This window comes from Mangifera indica, chromosome 16 (genome assembly GCF_011075055.1).
Source record: "Mangifera indica cultivar Alphonso chromosome 16, CATAS_Mindica_2.1, whole genome shotgun sequence".
Taxonomy (NCBI): Eukaryota; Viridiplantae; Streptophyta; class Magnoliopsida; order Sapindales; family Anacardiaceae; genus Mangifera; species Mangifera indica.
The window spans coordinates 13,517,175-13,538,087 of record NC_058152.1 but is presented as its reverse complement, the minus strand read 5'-3'; the positions used below and the strand labels follow the sequence as shown (position 1 = coordinate 13,538,087).

Sequence of the window (20,913 nt, the reverse complement as noted above, 5' to 3'; positions counted from 1 at the left end):
ATCTATTTAAAATATATATACAAGTTGGTAGCTGCATCAGATCTTGTTCAAGGTCTATCGAACCCATTTGACAACTTTGATATCCATATTTTGTCTGTCCTTTTATATTATTTATTACGTGGCAGCGAGTTTTCTATTATTTATTTTTGTGAGATCTTTCATTCCCATTCCAGCGCAATTTATCTTCTTACGTGAGCTAACTTAAAAAAGGGTTATTAAATTAAATACCTTAAACAAAAATGTTTAAAATATTTAATATAAAGCAAAAATATCTTAATTGTGTTAAAAAATCAAAATACCTTTTTATATGATTTTGTGAGACTGTTCACTCACGGTCAACAGTCTAGTGTGAAAAATTACTGTTCACTTTTCATGTGAAACTGTGTTTTCCACCAGACTATTCACTCATATTGAACAGTATATTACGAAAAATTATTGTATTTTACGTGAAGTAATTAATTGGCATGTGAACAATGCATCATGAAATTTACTGTTTACTCATAGCGTATTGTTTATCACAAATTTAATTTTCAAAAACTAAATTAATTATCCAAAAATAATATATCTAAAATAACAACAATCAAATCTATATTTATTCTAATATGAAACCGTTCAATAAATTTATTTAAAACACTAAAAAATTAACGTATATAATTAATTGTATAGATTCAAAAATCTTAACCTAAATAATGTTAAATATTTTTGCTTTGAACATATGAATTTAGGCTATTTAATTTAATTTTCCTATATAAAATATACAAAATTGATTTAACAAGTAAATTAGTTTTGGGTTAAAGTTCGTATAAATATTTTATTAGCACGAATCGATTTTTTTTATTTCAATTCAAAAACACAAATTTTCTTCTTTCTAAACAAATCAATAATATTAAATATTAAGTAAAACCGAAAATTTAAATAAACCGAGGAAGATATGAGTACTTTTGGAATTTTATTGAAAAATTTGCACATATTTGCTTAAACCTTTAAAATGAAAGCGTTTTTGTTTATGTCCTCAATAGGGGCATTTAATTTAATATAAATTTTCTTAACAGATTTGATAATTTTTTATTTGAACTATCACTAATTTATGTTCTAAGGATTAAAAACATACTTAAAAATTGATAAATTTTTGTTTAAATTTCAAATACAGATAACATAGATGAGAAGAATGATAAATGCTAACTGATGCTGTAAATGTAGGGTGCGTGCAGGGTGCGAGGGTGCATACAGGGTGTGGAGTGTAGGATGCATAAAATATATATATATATATATATATATATATATATATATATATATATATATATATATATATATATATATAACAGGGTGCATGGGTGCGTAAAAAATATAATAATATAATATATAATTAAAAATTATTATTAAATATAATATAAGGTTTCGTATAATATAATATATATTAAATATTATAATATTTAATATAATTATATAAATAATAATAATTTTTAAATATATATTATATTATTATTATATTTTTTAAATATTATATTATATTATAATATTTAATATATATATTTTTTACGCATCTCTACACTCTACACGTACTCATATATCTTGTACTCATCCTATGCTTTCTATACTCACCCTACGCATCTTGCACATACCCTGTACGCACCCATACACTGTGATACATTTACGTAAGTTACTGAAAATCACGTAATAAGTCGGAAAGAGTATTTTTGAAATTAAAAGTAAATTTACTTATAAAAATAAAATCACTGTATATTTACCTAAAAAGGTTTACGCAGAAAAATTTTTACTGATTTTAATTAATATCCCTAACAATTTAAATAGAGTGGGGAAGATATGAGTATTTTTGGAATTCTTAAAAAATATTTTACGCTTTCTTGCTTAAACTTTTTAAAATGAAAGCATTTTTGCTTTTGTCCTTAATAGAGGGCATTTAATTTAATATCCTTAATAATAATGATAAGAATTTAACAAGACTTCTAATTTTGAATGATAGAACTAATAAAAATTAAAATAATTAAAAGATTTCTAATCTAAATATGATTATGAGAATTTATCTTTAATCTTATTAAATCAGACAAGAATATTTACAATATTGATTGGGAAAATAAAGACAACTTCAATTGGTTTCCATGTAAAAAAGATAAGAAATTTTTGTGAAAGATTATGAAAAAAATTTCCATTAAGCAAAAGTTTTTTTATGATCTTGGCTGAAATGCCTACTCATGTTTTTTAGACTCTGGTCTTGTGACTGATTGTTCTTTTGAGAAGATATTTTGTGAGTAGGTAAATACCGCAAAACATTTATAATCATAAATTTCCAAAAATTTTATAATAAAATTATTTAATTGTTTTATTATATTATAAAAAGCATGAAAAAAAGTGAGCAAGTTTGGAGGCGGTAAGGTCTCTGTTTGTCAATTATGCAAAAGAAGTCATTAAATTAGGATGTAAGCAAGTCAATAATGTGACATATTTTTGTTGGAAATAATATACACAAAATTTATTGCGAAGTTGGCTCCAAATTAATACTAACAACCATAATTTCTCTTAAATCAAGCTCCATTATTTCACGTTTAAAAGGGTAACACCTTTATGTTGCTATCCCTACATAAAGCAGCAACACTCATTGAATGGTAAAAAACATTAATCACTCTTAGTCCTTGATTCAAATGTTATCAAAAGCTAAATGGATTCGAAACAAAAAGAGATTAAATAACTATCCATTCAAGTTTAGCTCAAATATAAAATAATTAGTTCAAATCGTAATGAGTTTGTCGGAGAAAAAGAAAAAAAGATACCAAAAATGAAGAAAAAGAATCGTTAGAAAAAAATTGAAAAAAAATCATTATAAAAAATAAAAAGTTATAAAAAAAATGAATTTGTCAAACAAATTGATTGAATCAAATTAGCATTCATTCGAGTCAAACATTTGATTACTCGATTTATATCCATCCGTAATAAAAAGGGAATAACATTGTTTTTTGGCCGAAAGACTTTTTGTTACCCAAAGTTTAGTCTATCACTAAATTTTCATTCATTAAGTTTAAAAAACTTAAGAACTCATCCGTTAGTTGTTAAAATTAATAAAATTCGTTAAATCTAAGTATATAATTATAATTTAACCTTCCCCCTTAGTTTTAAGAAATAATAATTGTTTCCAACCCTAGGTTTTGAGAAATTACATTTTTCCCTTGTTAGGGTTAACCACTTTTCTGATGACAAAGTCCCTTCAACCCCTTTCTCTAAGATCAACGATAGATGACTTAGTGCTCTCTCTCTTTGTTGAAGAGACAAATTGGTGCCGACAATTTGTGAGAAGATGAATCTGACTAATTCTTCTTTTCCTTCATCTCATGAATCCGACCAATTTGTCTCTTTGACAGTCAAATTGTGAGAGCCTAGATGAATCTCTCAAGGCATAGACACAAATCTAGTTGTCAGAGAGATGAATCGATCGAATTTGTCTTTTTACGATTGGTCTTTTGACGAATCATCAACATTGATTTGTTTCTTCGACACAGAGAGAGAGCACTGAGCCATAACTCTTTGATATTAGAAAAAGGTGATTGGAGTGATTTTGTCGTCGAAAAAATGGTTTCATTTTTGAGTTAACGGGGGAAAATATAATTTTTCAAAATTTAGAGTTAGAAAAAAATTGTTAGTTTTTAAAACTAAAAAGAGAGAAATGAGATAATTTTTTTTATTTTACTAATTAAATGATAATTATACTATTAGATTTAATAAATTTTATTAATTTTAATAATTAAAGAGTAAATATTTGAATTTTTAAAATTTATTAAATAAAAATTAGGGTATGAACCAAACATTGGGTGGAAATAAATCCTTTGGCCTTGTTTTTTTGTATTGTAGTATCCCAAAACTTAAACTACCTTATAACATTATTATTCTACTCTTGATAATCCTCCATGGAAAATCTCGGTAACTAAATTCACAAATCATAAACCTGAACGAACGTTAACATATTGTATAAATCCAAGAATCAAATTCCCATATCCAAAACCTAAATTGACTAAGCAATGTTACTATAACATATTTTTTTAAATCCCAAAATACCCTCTGCAACCCATATAAAGTGTGGACGTGGGTACTATTAATCACGGGTTAACTATGTTATGGGGGGATGGGATCACTGTCAAATGTGGGTCTAATGGTTGGAAAGGTGATTGGGAAAGGAGTAAAGAGGCGTGCAATTGAAATAAACAAAAGTTTGGAATAGAAATAGTTTGAGACCCGTGACTCCTCCTAGACTCACATGCACCTCAATGTAGAGACAGCCGGACCAAATCTACTACACCTATTTCATCATCTTTCTCTCACATTTTTTCCTTTCCCCTTTTTGCCCTTCAGTGTGGATATTATATAAGTCCCAACCCGTGTTTGCTCAGACTCGAATACTAATTTAATTTGATTTGGGTTTGGATAGATTAAGCTCAATTTAAGCTTGAGTTCTAGACTGAGTAACTGAATCAAACTTAAACTAAAAAATATGTAATTGTTAAAATAATATCATTTTGATTATTATAAAAACAACAATGTTTTAAGTGGTAAAACTCTAATCCCGAAGACAAGTTCAATTTTGAGTTTTGAAATTCTCCATTGAACTGAGTTTGATTTTTTTTTAATAAATTTGAGCCAAATTTGAATCATACCATTATAACCAAACTCAAGCCATATATGTTTAAACAAGGTTAGATTTATATCCAAATCTAATATAGTCAAACACCCACGTCTTAAAATTGTAAATATCTAAAGGTTTGAATCCATTAATTAGAGGGAACAAAGATTAAATATTAAAAATTCATTCAATAAGGAAATAAAACGATAAGATAAACATAGTATTTAAGGGTATTTCAGGAATTTCATATCACAAAATCGAAAGAAGCTTTATGCCACGTCAGTCTATCAGTTTTCATTTTTTCCAATATTTTTCCGTAACTCGAAGATTTCACTGTCTCTTCTCTCTCTTGTTTTCACTCTTATATACTCTTCACAAGCTCTCCAATGGCAGCCAATTCATGAGACGAGGTGAGAATTTTCGTTCTTTTGAGCTACTAATTGCTCTATTTCTCTGCAAAACGAGCCTAATTTTGTCAGAAACGACCTCGTTTTGGTCCCGTTTGAGATACTTGTCTCTTTGTAGCAATGTGTGTGTAATTTGCGGTGAATAGTTTGATTTCGCGCGGTTTTAGTGGTTGTTGATTGTTTAGATTCAGATCATTACTGTTTTTTTGTTTGGTTACTGAGAAAATGGTGTGAAAATGCAGATGAAGTGATGAGAAGTTGAACTGTTTGTTGTTTTGGCTGGTGGATGCGGAAGTTTAGCTGTTTAGTTATTTTATTCTTGATTTACATGCTCAAAAGAGTTCAATTTTGGATTTTTTTTGAATTTTTAGTGTTTTTTGTCTGTTTATTTGTTGAGAAAATTTGAAATCGAAATGTTTGTTGTTACAGATGCCTGATGTGGAAGTTCAGCTTTGTAGTTGTATTTTTCTTGATTTGCATGCTGTTTTTTTTTTTTTGGGACTTTTAGTGTTTTTAGTTTGGCTGCTAAGAAAGTGTGAGAAATCGAAGTGTTTACAGTTGTCTATGGTTGTTGTGGAAGTTTGTTCTCTAGTTTCGATTTTTTTTTAATTTGCGTGCTATAGAAAGTTCAAATCTTGGAACTTCTTATTTTTTCCGTTAACGTTTATTTTATTTTTTATTTATTTGATTGCGATAATTGTCGAAAAAGAAAGGATAGAACCGTGAGTCTCTATTTTATCAACATGTCAACGAACTAAGAATTTTTATTTTTGAAAAAGTTTTTGTTAGTGTTCAATTTGTAATAAAATTACTCAATTCATGCAGAAAAACAAGGATTAAAAATAGTAGAATTCTTTTGCCAGCTAATGCATTTATTCTATTTTGGTTTTTGCATTCACAAATTGCTGCTATCTTGGATTTTTTTCGTTAAATTTTTTGTATCTAGCTTGCAAGACAAATCCTTTCATTTCATCTGGAGGGAATTTTGGTGTGTTGATGTGTAAAGCTCTGACCATTACTATTACAAAATTTCCACCACTAAGAAAAGGATAAAAGGATCAGATTTGATAGGAGTTAGCCAATCAATTAAGTCACAACACTTTTAGAAAGCAGCTCTACTAAAGATTGACATGGGTCAGCCCAACTTATTCTTGGTTCATTGTCTTTTTTTGAAATTGGATTCCTTTATTGTCTATGTTTATCCATTCTCTGTCACATATATATCTAAATTAATGATAATTATAAGATAAATTAAGAAGATCATGGGAAATGATGGTGGATTGATCTTGTTTTTGGTTTGAATTAAATACATTTATCGATGTAGATTATTACTGAACTTTTCAAGAAGCATTTGTTCAATATGATGTTACACTATCATAAGGTCCCATGCTAGTTAAATGAATTAATGGTGGTTTATGCATACTCTCCTTTTGCACATTCTAATTTAACACAATGGATTCCAGGAAAAACTATACTTCCCTGGCATAATGGATGCAAATAGCAATCTACCTGTCAGCTGTTCATGCTTCCAGTTGCTTAAGCCAAGTTTAGATGAGGCCAATCATCACTGTTCTCTGGGTAATGGTCCTCTACTTAGGTGACATGAGTAATTCAATATGCTTTCTTCTATTAATTGTTTGGTGGATTCACTTTGATCTGAAATTTCAGGTGTTTTGCCTATTCTAATTGAGGAAGCTTCATTTCCTGTAAGGGAAAAGTGCCCCTTTCACAGTTCACATGTAAGTTCATCGTAATATGGCATCCTCTAATCTTCACTGTTCACATGTAAGTTCATATTAATGAGTATCCTTTACTTCCTCACTGTTTACATGTAAGTTCATCTTGTGCTTTACTTATTTTAGAGTTCACATGTAAGTTCATCTTAAGATGTCATGCTTTACTTTGTTCTTTTGTGTAATTGGATCCTTTTATTTTGAATGAGAGCTTGATGCTTCAAAAAATTTGATTGAAGCAACCAATGTCTTCGTAGTTGTACATGGAAACAAAATTTCCTTTCATGAACTTTTAAATTCTGTGTTTGCTTTAAGCAACAACATGAATCTGTGTTTTCCTTAAGCAACAGCATAAATCAGCTGTAGTACTGGCCATAATGTTAATGCATAATCAATTCCTGTTTTACCTTTCAATTTCCTTCTTGCATCTTTGAACTGCCATAACCTTATAACTAGATTTTCTTTGTTCTGTCCAAAATCTTCAAAAGAATTATCCATCCTAAATGACTGTGTCTCAAGTTAATTCGGTATTTGTGTACTTCCCTCCAAATGAATACTTTGTGGGAAGTTGGAAATTCTATATTTCTTTGAAACTTGATTTTTGTATGTGCAGGTTCAAGATGTGTATGACATTTCAGTGTTGCCCGAGGAAGACAACACCAGTCCAGAATGCACATCACAGTTAGCTTTTTTGAGCTTTGTTGAAGTTCCTTTTCCATCTAAAAATCAGATGTGCCTGGATGACCAACTGGATTATCATAACTACATTGATCTACCGATGAAAAGTGCTGATGCTTATCCATCTTGTATTGTGGATATTAACATTGATAAGGAAAATTTGGAACCACTTAAATCCAATGATGAAATTGTCAGCAGTATAAAAAGTGAGGGCATGATAAATGTAAGTCTTTTCTGAATATTGCATGGACTTAATGAACCTCATTCTTATATCAGCATCAGATGTGGTCTGAAAAAGTTTGGAAAAACATCATCTTCAAGTGATTTTCTCAATCGTTGGTAGTCTTCTTTTTTTCTCTTCTATTTCTAATTTTAGTTGTTGGCTTCCAGCATATGCAAAAGGTGTTGCAGAGGCAATCAAGCTTAAATATAGGTGAGAATTTTTAGTTTTTTTTTAAAGTAGTTATGGAATGTTCTTGCAAATTGTGATAGAATCTAAGCCCTGCCATGACTTCTCAAGTACAAGATCAAATCTGAGGAAAGAATATCACATGACATTCATACTATATTGACAAGGTGTTAATGCACACACATGCACCTGCACTTTCAAACTCACAGTATAGACAACAGGAGTGTGGTTACTACATTACGTGGAAATTTATCCCTATGCAAAACAAGGTGATCTTTATTGGTTCACTCTGCCTTACAGCCTTGCTTTTGGATGTAATTGCCTCTGTCATGTGTCATCAAGCCAGTAGGTGTCCATATGGTTGCTCTGCTTGGATTTGTCCACTCTGGTCCTGCAGTTTCTTCCTAGATTGTTTGTTACCTATTTTTCTGACAGCCTGAAAATCCAACATATTGAAATTCAGTTATGTTAGATCTCTTAGGCTGCTGCTTAATCTCTTCAAAAAACATGTTGTATCAGTCCCCACTGTATAAGCAATGCATGTGTCAAATATTTTGGTCACTGCTTTGTAACTTTTATCAGATAAAACGCTGACAACTAACTGAACTAGTGTTTGTTTCAACAGATAAATCACTGACTGAGAGGATTCACGATGCGCCAATTAATAGATGGAGGAGATATAGACGTGCTGCCTCATTTGACTCAAGAAAAGTTGTCCTCCTATTCTCTGTGTTGTAAGCTCTAGAATCTCAAGCAAACTGCATATACCTATGGAATATATGAGACGACACCTTCCTAAGCATGATGTTGCATCTGTTTTGACATAGCTCTAAAGCTTCACTAACATCTTTACCAATCCTTTCTTTAGCAGCTAATTACTGACTAACTGTCTCTTTCTTTCTGGTTTCAGGTCAAGCTTGGGGACCTTGATATTGATATATCTGACCCTGAGGGTACGACAGAACAGCGACGGTTTTAGCCAGGTCTAATTGCTGTGACATTTCCATTTTATATCTCATGATTGAACCTCTTTGAAAGTTTGTTTAGGAATCACGTTGTTTCAGTTCCTTTTTCTAGGTCCTGTAATGATTCTATTTTTTGGCAATGTTAATATGTTTTAGGCTTCTGGCCTTTGTACATAACTAGGATCCACGATTCTAATTGAGATTTTGGTATGCAATTACATGCTTCGATCATTAAATATTGTATTGTACTAGACAAACGAATTTTAGTTAAAGTATGAAGTACACAAACAAATAAACAGAGACAAAATAAATTACTATGAAGTAAGAAACAGATTAACATATCCATTGTTGGTTACAAATTAAGCAACAATATCGCCAACAAGGTTTAAGTTCTAGTTCTAGGGTTCGTCAACGATTGCTCGATTAGACCAAACTGTTGTCTTCTAGTGATTCATTACATACTCATTATATCATGCAAGCTAAGAGTTTGACGAACCTATGTCCTCTTGCATAGGTGTCTCACTTTTGCTATTCAATCTATCTCTTTTCGGCTCTCAAAGTCTTTAGTTTTTTCTTTCTTTTCAATAAAAGCAGTATTCTTACCTGAAATATCTTGCTTAAATCATTGAAAGCCTAAATAAAGAGGATTTGCAATTTTCACATTCAATGATAGACTTGTAACATTCAACAAGAACTTGTAGATTATGAAACTAATGCCTTCAAAACATTGTAATTGGATCCAATTCATTATTCTGCAAAACAACTACTCCATTTAAAGCTTTCAATATGCCTAAAAATGAGTCAATCTGACGAAAAAAAAAATCCCAAATACAGCTTAATACTCAGTTACAAAATTTTCAAAATGTTCTAGTATTCTGGAACACGAGAATAATTCCTTCTACAACTTTAAAACACTCAAAAGCTTGAAAGTATATTGATCAAAAAATTGCGGTCACATTAGCCGAAATCCCTCTGGAGTGTTGAATGGTTCAAAGTTGTAGCTCCTTTGTATATTATTTTCTACATTCTGTTTAACAAGCACAACCTCCTCCTTGGTTATCTGACTGCGATGAACTCACAGTAGGCTTTAGGTTCACATCCACCATGTCTTCTTGTTTTGTGGAAGAAAGAGTCTCCATTCCTGGCAATGCAGCCGCTATCTTGCGAAAGAGAGGCTGTAAGTGTACATTAAACCATCAATGTTAGTGTTATGAAACATTGGAGTGGATTCGAGCCAAGTTGGCAATGGAGCTCAAGCTAGCTCGACTCGAACGAGCTTGAGCACAATCTTAAAGATTTTGTATAGTTGAGTTTGAGCTCAAGCTTATGGGGTATTCGATTCACTTAACTTCGTGAGCTTAAAAAAATTTGATTTGAATAAGTTAAAATGACTTTATTTTTATCAATATTCATCAAAATAACTTCATTTGTTTTGGTTCAAATATAGTATCAAACTCAATTTAAGTTTGTTCAATACTGTAACCTAACTCAAATTCAACTTCCATCCAACCAAATCGAATTTGAACTGATTTAAAGAGAGCTAGTCAAGGCTCAAACTTAACTCTTTTAAGTTGACCCAAACTTAACTTGATTCGAATCCACTCTTCAACAAAATGGACCCAAATGACAACAATTATGAAATGAAAAAGAAATGCAAGTTGTCAACTATTATTAACCTTGATATTGAATCCTGCTTTTGCACTTGTTTCTATAAACATGACCCCGGACTCGCGAGCCTTGCCATCTCCTTCCTCTATGGACACTTGCCTGTTTTGATTCACATCAAACCCACATTACCAAAAGAAGGAGATGCTAGCTAATTTTACAAAGAGTAAAGATACATGTAGCAACAAATTTCACTAATTTATTTATATGAAATAATAAGATAACATATGATGGTATAATTTTGAAGAAAAAATATTATTACACCAGTTTATATAAATAAATTAATAAAATTTATTTGAATATATAATTTATTTACTCGTCTTATCAATACATCATACATGAAAAACCAATATAATCTGCACTAAAATGCCCTATTCGTTCATGAAAGAATCCACATTGAGCTATCTCAAAACTCCAATCCAGCAAGTAAGTTCTTTGAAAATTCATTACCTTTTATCAACAAGATCGGTTTTGTTCCCTACAAGGACGATAATAACATCACCACCTCGCTCTGTTCGAACCTCCTCAATCCACCTAGAAGTGTTCAAGAATGATTGTCTATCTGCAAATTTTTTATTTATGTGAGAATTTTGAGCATCTTTTAAATGACACAAATTGAAGAACAGTTAACTAAAAGATAAAAAACTTGATACACCATTTCATCAAAAACAATGCTGGTTTCTTCAGTTTAACATCATATTATTTGTATTTTAGAGCCAGTTGCATTGAAAACTAACTAGGGGAGGGGTGGACTCCAACCCAACCAGCTCGACTTAAATCTCTTTCTGACAATATTATTTATCTCACTGATGACATTATTTATCATTGATGTGAGTGACTCTAACAAAATATCAACTCATTCTTGAACTAATTATTTGAAGTTCAAATTGAATTTAAACCAATTTATTGATTTCATTTAAATCCGACATTTTATTTGACACCAATATTTTCATTTTTCCTTTTTTACCAAAAAAAAAACTACTGTCATGATCTTTTAATTTTACTAAGTTGAAAAACATATGATAACAGATCAAATGATGAAATTTCTTTTAAATAAATGAATAGAGCAGAGTTATACTAAAATACTCACTAGCCACATCATAGACTATTACTGCAACAGAAGAATCTCTGATATAGCTCGGAATCAGACTCCTAAATCTCTCTTGCCCAGCCGTATCCCTGCAATTTCACAATACTAAATTTCAACCCCCAAAAAGTAGAAAAAGAAAAAAAAATAAACTCTAAATCAACACAACAAAATAGCTTGTTTACACAATTGACATTCATCATAATAATAATTCTTACCAAAGTTGCAAACGGACCGTCCGATCTTCAAGGTACATTGTTTTGGATAAGAAATCAATCCCAATTGTAGCCTGCAATTCACATATCCCAAAGAAAAACACATAAAATTCATTCAAATAAATCCACTAAGTTTGAAAACCGAAAAAGAATATCCAACAAGTAATCGTTCACAGAAAGAACAAAAACCCATCAAAAATAGAAGAAATAAAAATCTGGGTAACAAATGTAAGTTAAAATGAAAAGAAAAAAAGGAAAAAAAATTCAAGACCTGGTAAGTGGTGTCGAATTTATCGTACATGAAGCGGGTGATGATGCTGGTTTTTCCGACGGATTGATCTCCCAAGAAAACCAACTTGTACTTGGCTAGAGGTGAGACTGTTGCCATGATTATTGTTTCTTGAAATTGAGATCTGAAAATTTGTTCAGATTGATTGATTTGAAGAGAGAAGAAGAAGCAGCTTTCAGATTCAATCCGTTCCATGAAGAACGAGAAAAAACCGCCAACTATGACGAGGGAGACTTTGAACTTGTTCTGTCACTATTTTACCCTTCTCTTTTTCTTTATTCCCTTTTGCACCCCAATAATTAAACTAGTCATCAGGGACAACTACAGCCCATTTTATAAAACAATAATACTAGATGATCAAACAATCAATCATGATTATTAGTACGATACCGGGTGATATATGATATATATATATATATATATATATATATATATATATATATATATATATATATATATATATATATATATATATATATATATATATATAGTATTATATAATATAATATAAATAAAAAACGATATATATTTTGAAGTGTATAAAATATTGATATAACTATTAAGTGTATCGTATGATACAATATTAATACAAACAATACACTTTTCTAAAGAAATAATAATAGATCATAATATATATAAAAATGTTTATAATATTTTCTAAGAGATCACTAACAATTAGAATTTTAAAATATATTATATGATACAATATAAACATAATATATGATACAAAAAATTATATTTTTAATACATAATTCAATTATCATATAATAAATATTAATTGTATGAACAAACTGACATGTCACCTACATATAAGTTAATCCGAAGTACAAGTAAACATATTTTTATACAGACCAATGAAAAGAGAGACTTTTAGTAATTTTAAATATTTCCACAATCTCTTTAATATATCGCCTATATTTTTTATTATTAAGAGATTATCTTCCATTCTTATCTCCTCTTATTATGAAAATATTAATCACTTTTTACCATTTGTGCAATTCCCTCATAAGCAAAGTTCATTAGATATCTAAATTTAGTACGCTAGGATCTACTTATTTAAAACTTTCCTCTTGGATTTTTTAGATGCTTAGGGACGACAATTTACAATCTCTCTTATTAATTTATCTAATTTACACAATAAAATATTAATAACATATCAGTGGATTTAAATTTCTACGTAGCAAGCAAAACCATGAAGCTTTGCTTATGAGTAATTTATTTTTACTGGATTACACCTTTGATAATGAACTATCTCTAAATATTTAGCCTTTATAACATAAGTAGGCAAACTCTTGGTTAGTCACACTTATTATCTTGAATCTCACTCACACACTTCAGTCTTTTTCTAAGCTTTTTAAGCAAAAAGATTGCTAGCTGCCTCCCCTCTAGAGATGACAATTTTGGCTCAAACTTAGGGTTAATCTTAATAAAAATAAGATTTTTCGATAAAAATGAGAAAATGAATGAAGACAAAGAAAAAAAATATTCTTAAAATCGAGGATGGGAATATATGTGTCCCCTCCTTACTCCACCCCACCGTGCCCCTTTTTTCTTCCATTTTTTTAATATTAATATCTTTATTTAAAATACTAACATATTCTTATAATTTAAAATTATTTATGTTTTTTAAAATTTATTTATATTTTTGTTGTGTATATTAATATAGTTAACATATGTTATTTGTAACATTTAAAATAAGTTGGTTTTAATTTTAGTTAATTTTATTGTTTAATATATTTATGTTGTATTTAAAGGATATGAAAAGAATATTTTTTTCTCACGTGTACATGGATGGAAACGGGGATTTTTCCTGTAGAAAGGAAACAAAGAATTGTTGTCATCCCCGTGATAGAGACAAGCTAGAGATAGAGATTGAAATCTTCTACAAGAACAAGAACGAAAAATAGGTTATTCAAGCCCACCTCTCCCCGTTGTCTCCCATCTACCAAGTAACTTCAATGCAAGGTAAATTGCTACAATAAATTACAATTTATATACATGTACTATGATGTACAAGGTTCATACTTCTCTAAGCTCTCTTTTATAATGAAAAACAAATTAACAACTTCTCTAAGCTTTCTTTCAAGCTTTTAAGTGTTTTGTATTTGTTTATGCAATTTTAGATCATTAACGACAAATTTACAATATTATGATAAAAACGACTGAAATTATAAAATAGTCATATTATTATAATATATATAATGGTTATAAATAAAATATTATATAAAATTATATATAAATGAACGAGGAATATAGAAGAATTTTTAATATAGTTTGATTAATTGTTAAAAAGTTTGTACCTACATTTATTTTTATTTAATAGAGTTTGGTTTTAAAAATCTTTAGTGAAAGTTTTGTATATCTCTTAGAGATTCTTTTGGGACGTTATGTGTCTTGTATGTCTATGTGTGTTCTCCATAACATTGACAAAAGAGATGGAATAACATGCAGATACTATATCTAAAGATTCCTAATACAAGCATAATTCTAGAGATTTGTATATATTTTAAATGTATAAATACAAAATAATTATTTTGATAAAAAATGGTAGCTTCTACGACTACAACATAAAATAGAAAAATAATATTTTAGATATTAAGAAGATATATTATTAAATAGAGTTCACTCTGTCTCAAAATAATGAAACTTCTATTCGTATTTTGATTTAGTCAACGAGTAAAAAACGTTTTTAATTTTTATCATTTTGACTTACCATCGAGATATTACTTTTTAAGTGTCAATTCATGTGAGTATGATGAAGAGGAAAATTTACCGTATGATGTGTTTATTTTATTATCAATTATAAGTTCAATATGTTAAAATGAAAGCTCTTTATCCGAAAACATAATTTGAAACTTATGAATCCAAGGTCAAATTTCTTTGCATACATGCACCGATGGAAAGCGATCCAGCTTTTGTTTGATTTGATCACACACCTAACACATAACTCATGCATGAAAGAGATCTCACTGGCAAAGAAAAATTACACTTTTTATATGACATGCATGTGCATTTTAGCTCCAATAATGGCTTTTTTCTATGTGTAAAATTATCAAAGGTTAAGGCTCCATCGAGAAAAAGGAGGTTCCACATATTTTCTCCATCCACATATGCTATGTAGCACTTCCATGGTGCAATTATGAGTTCTATAAAAGCAGCAAAAGGGCCTTTTTTTTTTTTTTTTTTTTCTGAGCAAAAGAATATATTAAAAAAGAAACGGCCTCAAAGAAAGCCCAAGAACAACCTAGGCTCGCCTCAAAGGGAGCACCAACGAAAAACCAGAATAAATAGTGAAGCTTAAGCAAGAAAAGACTCATTTCAAACCAAGTATTATGAAAGTTGGAGCCACAGAATAGCTGGTCCTGTCAGCCTTTACGTGGTTGAAAATGGACGATTCATGCCTAATATTCTCTCTGCTTGTCCATGACCATAAGACGCGGTTTGATTCTAATTAAAATATATTACCTTGCTAATCTATCTTTTATTTTTTTATTTAATTTATCAATAATAAAATATTATAATAATATTCTATTACTAATACTGATATGATAAATAATATAGATAATAATCTGATTATCAACTTCATCTTAAATATTTAAAGATTATCAAACTAATCTTGATTTTATTAAAATTATATTATTATTTATTAGTTTTTTAAAATAAAAATAAATTTATTTTTAATTAATATGACAAATAATATAAAAAATATTTAAAATAATTATATTTAAAGACATTTAAATAAAATAATTTATTAGTAATATTTTATTATCTTTAACCAAACATAATACTTATTTATATCTATCAAATTTTATTAAACATAGTAATCATTTATATCTAATCAACTTCTAAATAATCTATCTTTAAGGTAATCTTTCTATTTTGATAAAACCAATCGCCCCTAAATGTGCACCTGGATGTTTGGTCCCTATCAAAATTTAACAGATATTTAGTCAATAAAAAGGACTTGTATTAACATCCCACCAAACCCACTAAATGTTACTACCATTTCAACCACAGACTCACTTCTCACATTCATTTAAGCCATGCCCCAGACCCCAGTCTCCTATAACTTGATCTCTTTACTAGAAGCTGCACCCAGTGAGCAGCCATGAATTCCTCCTCTTCGGTGGCTCAATTGCACAGCCCCTGGAGTGATTCAGATGGCCCTGATCAAGCTTATGAACAAAGTATGGTAATTCCAAACAGATTCATCACAATAGCCGATAGCATCGACAAAAAAGAACATTCCTGGTATAGAACAAGAATGTTCTACATATGTGAACTAAAGAGCTTGATGTAGCATATTGTTTATTGTTTCATTTACTTCTCACCTTCTCTTGATTCGGTTCCGCAGGTTTGCCACTTCTCAAATCCCAACAGATCTATTAATTCAAGTTCAAGATGTCACCTTCAATGTTCACAAGGTAACAATTCTAAACAAGAGTTGGAGTTTAATGCACAGCTATTGAATCCTTTCATTGTCAAGCTAAAAGAAACTGAACAGCTTCTTGATTATAGAAAGTTACGTTATATACTCATAATAGTCTAAATTGAGACACTGCATCACATTCAAATCCTGAAGATAAATAGATATCTTCACTACATATTAGTAAATAGATGACATGCAACAAGCACTTGCTTAAATGACATTCAACATGGCACTCCATTTGACAATTTTACTTTCAATATATCATTAGGATTAAACTGTTTAAGGGTGCAGAACTTCAAATTCAGTTATTGGATATCTTATATAATTTCCCTGAAACAGTATCCTTTGGTGTCAAAATGTGGGTACATAGGCCGACTGGAACTTCAGCCTTCAATATCGAATTTTGGGTATGAACTTAAGCTTGAGAACTTTCCAGGAGGGCCAGAAATTTTCAAGATCATTCTGAAATTTTGTTATGGTCTCCCAATAAACTTCAGCCCTGAAAACATTGCTCCTCTAAGATGTGCAGCAGAATTTCTAGATATGAGTGAAGAATATGAAGATGGAAATCTAATCTCCAAAACAGAATCATTCCTAACATTGGTGATCCTTTCTTCATGGAAAGAAACCATTACTGTTCTCAAATCATGCGAAACTTTATCTCCGTGGGCTGAAAACCTTCAAATTGTCAGAAGATGCTGTGATTCAATTGCCTGGAAGGCTTCTAGAGAAAATTCAACAAACAGAGACATCATTAATGAAGAGGGATGGTGGTTTGATGATGTCGCTACCCTTCGGATTCATCATTTCACAAGGATTATAACAACAATAAAGGCAAAAGGTGAAAAACCAGAGGTAATTGTAAAATGCATCATGCATTATGCCAAGAAATCATTGCCAGGCATGGAAGTAGAGTTAGAAGGACTAAGGGCATACGGGCATGGAAAGAATGAGCTGCAGTTCAGAATTTTGAATGCAGGAAAGGAGGAAGGTGGGGTTGGACACAAAGAGCAAAGAATAATTATTGAAAGCTTAGTGAGTGTGCTTCCTCCTCAGCAAGAAGCTGTTTCTTGCAAGTTCTTCTTGCAGATACTGAAGATGGCAATGGTGTATTCTGCATCACCAGCTTTAATTGCAGAGCTTGAGAAGAGAGTAGGAATGATGTTAGAAGAAGCCAACGTCAATGATCTTTTGATTCCTAATTATAAGAATGAAGATCAAGGGAAACCAGTCAAGTGAGTAGTCTAATCTCTTTACTCCAAAATCTTTGAGTGGGATTAATATATCCAAAGAGGAACTCTTATGAAGAGATTTTCATCATCAACACTTAACTAATTAGTAATATTCTTTATCTGTGATCATGATGCAGTTCACCTGAACAACACACAATGCACAACATCGATGTGGTGCAAAGGATTGTGGAATACTTCTTGATGCATGAACAACAGCAGCAGCAAATGCAACAAAAATTTGGTAAAACTAATGTGAGTAAGCTCTTAGACAATTACCTTGCTGAGATTGCCAGGGACCCAAACCTTTCCATCACCAAGTTTCAGGTACTGGCTGAATCCTTACCAGGCAATGCTCGAACATGTCATGATGGTCTGTACAGAGCCATAGATACCTACCTAAAGGTTGCCTCTCATTTATTCATTGTATCTCTCAGAATTTATAGGCTACTCAATTCTGTAAGCCTAAAAACCTAATAATTTTTCAGTCTCATCCTTCACTACCTGAACATGAACGAAAAAGGCTGTGCAAAATAATGAACTGTGAGAAACTGTCGCTTGATGCATGCACACATGCTGCACAGAACGATCGATTGCCTCTAAGAACTGTTGTCCAGGTAAGATTCCTAAGAACTTTAAGCCAGAAATATGTCATAATGTATGAACTACTAGTGATATAACAGAAATTTAACAAGAATTTTTGAATTATCACTTTGTTGGACGTGATCCAAGGATACTGTTTAGAGAGAAATAGACGATGTGCTTAGCACTGACTGAGTCACCATATGTGATGTAGGTGCTATTTTCAGAGCAAGTGAAAATGAGGACAGCAATGCAAGGGAAGGATCCAGCACCAGGAGGTGAAAATTCTGAACAAGATGAAAACCAGTCACCTACAAGTGCAGAGATAAAGAACCTTAAAGTTGAACTTGAGAATGTAAAGACGAGAATGGCAGAGCTACAAAGTGACTATTCTGAGCTGCAACAAGAGTACGAGAAGCTAAGCAACAAACAGAAGATCATAACAGTATGGAGTTCAGGTTGGAGGAAGATCAAGAACTCATTCCATTCAAAAATTGATGCAGATGAAACTGGTGACCAACAACAAGGACCCAACTCAACCAGTGTCCAAACCAGCAGCAGAAGAAGGCAGTCTATGGCCTAAATATCACAAATATTTCTACATTTTCTGTATAAAAAAATCTGTTTCTATAGCATCTCTTTTAGAAATATATAGCCAAACTCAAAGTTTGTACTTTTGGAAATATTTTTCATGTTAATTAACATAAATAAAGCTCAATCTTTGCCATATTTATATTTTTCAATGTCACATATTGCGATAAATCAAACTCAACAAAACATAAAAATCAGAACTTTCAACAACATTATTTTGGTAGCATACATAACATGATAGGTAAATATCACCAATTCCCACGAAACTAGCTCAGTATGGTCACTGGAAGCGATAACATATTGCCAAAAACTTAAACTCGGCAAAGCATAAAATTTTAAAACTTTCATCATTATTTCAATGAAGTTCACAACAAACTCATTATCACAAACACAACAAAACCTCAATTAAACCATAATTAATTATCCACAAACCCTCATTAATCAATCAAGCAAGCATTTTTCTACCTCGACCTCATGCTACTCCAGGGAAACTTCACAGCCGCCACGTCATCAACCAACCCCTTCCCTTTCTTCTTCTTCTTCTTCTTCTCTTCACTTCTCGCCTCTCCCTCGAGCCAATGCTGTGGCTTCCCTTCCTCAACAAAACTCAACTTCTTCTCTTTACTCATCCGCTCCTTTTCATCTAAAATAGCCCCAACCGGAAACAAATCTCGCGACAATGACAGGGGATTCTTTAGAGTAATATAAGCCTTCTTGTAGTCGGGTTTCGCGATCAACAAGCCGCCCCGCTTCTTCTTCTTGCCCTCCATGTTGAGTGTGCGGACCTTCTCGACTTCAAAGCCGTAGAGCGACTCGAGGACCCGTTTGATTTCGATCTTGTTAGCCGATGGGATGGTTTTGATCGCGATTTCTGAGATGCTTGTTAGGTTTGGGGTGGTGGGCATTAAGAGTTTGATGGGAAGATTCGCGAAGTGAACCACCCTTCTTCCTAGTCTACCTGCCATCGCTGTTGCGCTGTGTTGTGCTTGTGCGAAGTGAAAAAGAAGGGTTTATTTGGGGTTTTTGTAGTCTGAGCTTTTGGGCTTGGGCTTGGGCTTATGATAATCCAAAACCCATCAATTGGGCATTTTGAGAAAACTTTTAGGAGAAATACTTGTAACTCATGGCTTTCATATCCGGATAGGAGCGGGGACAGTTCGGTCTAGGTCAATTGATGGTCAGACCGGTTGAGTACATATACATCAGTAAATTGTTTAAGTAGATATTGAAAATGATATATGATATAATTTTCACTAATTAACAAATTGAATATAAATTTTGAATTATATTAACCTAAAAATGAATTTAACCAAATAATAATGCGTATGCATTTTTATACACAATTTAAATATACATATAATGTGTGATCATATAATTAAATATTACTTTATTTTTAATTTAAAATCATTCAATCATATAATAATATATCAATTGTGTATGAAAAGTATATACACATAATTTTATAGTAAAATAAAATATGATATATAGCATGATTGTGTTTCCCAAGTTAGTAAAGATTAAGACTTAGAATTGAGTCTTGTTTCTATTGGGTTTAATTGATGTAATTTGTAAACTAGTTAATTTAGATCGGTTAGATCACAGTTCAATCCAGTTTAAAACCTTCAACAAGTTTAAAACATTCTCATAACGGATTAGCTTTTGGTTCTTGATCAAATTCAGTCTGTCCGAGTCTTAAAACTATATTGGTACTATGTATCACATAATTTCTGAATAAGAAATAAATGTGTCCTTCCTTCTTAAATTGACCTAGCATATAAGAAATTTTATTGTTAGATTCATGTAATAATAAACACAAAACTCTTCTGTTTTGAAAGAATTTTATCATATATTAAACGAATCATATCATTTGTATGTCAAAACCTCGACATTGAAATTTTATGATATCTCAAATTTCATAAATATTCATAAAAGTAATAATTAGGTTCTCCTCTTCAATCTTAGGGGAGGTTTTTGCACTTAAAAAGGGTCTCAAAGCTAGATTTTGTA

At 31.0% G+C, this 20,913-nt stretch overlaps 4 protein-coding genes and 1 long non-coding RNA gene across 8 annotated transcripts; 2 read left to right on the top strand and 3 right to left on the bottom strand.

The window, feature by feature from the left end:
• The first annotated feature begins 4,902 nt into the window (after nucleotides 1–4,902).
• LOC123199498 lies at nucleotides 4,903–9,055 on the top strand. 3 transcript variants are annotated; one of them, XM_044614532.1, is made up of 7 exons: nucleotides 4,903–5,037; nucleotides 6,498–6,612; nucleotides 6,703–6,773; nucleotides 7,381–7,668; nucleotides 7,836–7,878; nucleotides 8,480–8,588; nucleotides 8,765–9,055. In XM_044614532.1, the coding sequence occupies exons 2-7, from the start codon at nucleotides 6,522–6,524 to the stop codon at nucleotides 8,841–8,843; spliced, it is 681 nt and encodes a 226-aa protein (XP_044470467.1). In that variant the 5' UTR covers nucleotides 4,903–5,037; nucleotides 6,498–6,521; the 3' UTR covers nucleotides 8,844–9,055. The 3 variants fall into 3 exon arrangements, with proteins under 3 accessions (XP_044470467.1, XP_044470468.1, XP_044470466.1); XM_044614533.1 differs by lacking the exon at nucleotides 4,903–5,037 and adding an exon at nucleotides 6,050–6,168; XM_044614531.1 differs by lacking the exon at nucleotides 4,903–5,037 and adding an exon at nucleotides 6,237–6,415.
• A 326-nt stretch (nucleotides 9,056–9,381) lies between these two features.
• LOC123199499 (ras-related protein RABH1e-like) lies at nucleotides 9,382–12,327 on the bottom strand. Its single transcript, XM_044614535.1, has 6 exons — nucleotides 12,058–12,327; nucleotides 11,790–11,860; nucleotides 11,575–11,663; nucleotides 10,935–11,046; nucleotides 10,496–10,586; nucleotides 9,382–9,994 (listed from the first exon to the last, which is right to left on the bottom strand). The coding sequence occupies exons 1-6, from the start codon at nucleotides 12,268–12,270 to the stop codon at nucleotides 9,851–9,853; spliced, it is 720 nt and encodes a 239-aa protein (XP_044470470.1). The 5' UTR covers nucleotides 12,271–12,327; the 3' UTR covers nucleotides 9,382–9,850.
• A 3,697-nt stretch (nucleotides 12,328–16,024) lies between these two features.
• Nucleotides 16,025–16,817, bottom strand: LOC123199338. Its single transcript, XR_006498325.1, has 2 exons — nucleotides 16,407–16,817; nucleotides 16,025–16,221 (listed from the first exon to the last, which is right to left on the bottom strand). It is a non-coding gene; the product is annotated as an uncharacterized LOC123199338 (long non-coding RNA).
• LOC123199336 (BTB/POZ domain-containing protein DOT3) lies at nucleotides 16,184–19,044 on the top strand. 2 transcript variants are annotated; one of them, XM_044614287.1, is made up of 7 exons: nucleotides 16,184–16,326; nucleotides 16,430–16,499; nucleotides 16,844–17,739; nucleotides 17,874–17,988; nucleotides 18,061–18,138; nucleotides 18,222–18,350; nucleotides 18,530–19,044. In XM_044614287.1, exons 1-7 carry the CDS (start codon nucleotides 16,184–16,186, stop codon nucleotides 18,896–18,898), a joined length of 1,800 nt encoding a protein of 599 aa, XP_044470222.1. In that variant the 3' UTR covers nucleotides 18,899–19,044. The 2 variants fall into 2 exon arrangements, with proteins under 2 accessions (XP_044470222.1, XP_044470221.1); XM_044614286.1 differs by having other exon boundaries at nucleotides 17,874–18,138.
• Nucleotides 18,383–19,921, bottom strand: LOC123199337. Its single transcript, XM_044614288.1, has 2 exons — nucleotides 19,372–19,921; nucleotides 18,383–18,626 (listed from the first exon to the last, which is right to left on the bottom strand). Exons 1-2 carry the CDS (start codon nucleotides 19,869–19,871, stop codon nucleotides 18,623–18,625), a joined length of 504 nt encoding a protein of 167 aa, XP_044470223.1. The 5' UTR covers nucleotides 19,872–19,921; the 3' UTR covers nucleotides 18,383–18,622.
• Between the last annotated feature and the right edge of the window lie 992 nt (nucleotides 19,922–20,913).

Bases quoted from the DNA above. Each gene is read 5' to 3' on its own strand.
- LOC123199498 (XM_044614531.1), top strand. From the start codon at position 6,395: ATGATGTTACACTATCATAAG. The intron at 7,669-7,835 runs GTAAGTCTTTTC...GTTGGCTTCCAG, and splicing joins AAAGTGAGGGCATGATAAAT to CATATGCAAAAGGTGTTGCA. The intron at 8,589-8,764 runs GTAAGCTCTAGA...TTCTGGTTTCAG, and splicing joins GTCCTCCTATTCTCTGTGTT to GTCAAGCTTGGGGACCTTGA.
- LOC123199499 (XM_044614535.1), bottom strand. From the start codon at position 12,270: ATGGAACGGATTGAATCTGAAAGCTGCTTCTTCTTCTCTCTTCAAATC. The intron at 11,861-12,057 runs GTCTTGAATTTT...TGTGAATTGCAG, and splicing joins AATTCGACACCACTTACCAG to GCTACAATTGGGATTGATTT. The intron at 9,995-10,495 runs GTTAATAATAGT...GTACACTTACAG, and splicing joins AAGCAGGATTCAATATCAAG to CCTCTCTTTCGCAAGATAGC.
- LOC123199336 (XM_044614286.1), top strand. From the start codon at position 16,184: ATGAATTCCTCCTCTTCGGTGGCTCAATTGCACAGCCCCTGGAGTGAT. The intron at 16,327-16,429 runs GTATAGAACAAG...TCGGTTCCGCAG, and splicing joins GACAAAAAAGAACATTCCTG to GTTTGCCACTTCTCAAATCC. The intron at 18,139-18,221 runs GTTGCCTCTCAT...ATAATTTTTCAG, and splicing joins CCATAGATACCTACCTAAAG to TCTCATCCTTCACTACCTGA.
- LOC123199337 (XM_044614288.1), bottom strand. From the start codon at position 19,871: ATGGCAGGTAGACTAGGAAGAAGGGTGGTTCACTTCGCGAATCTTCCC.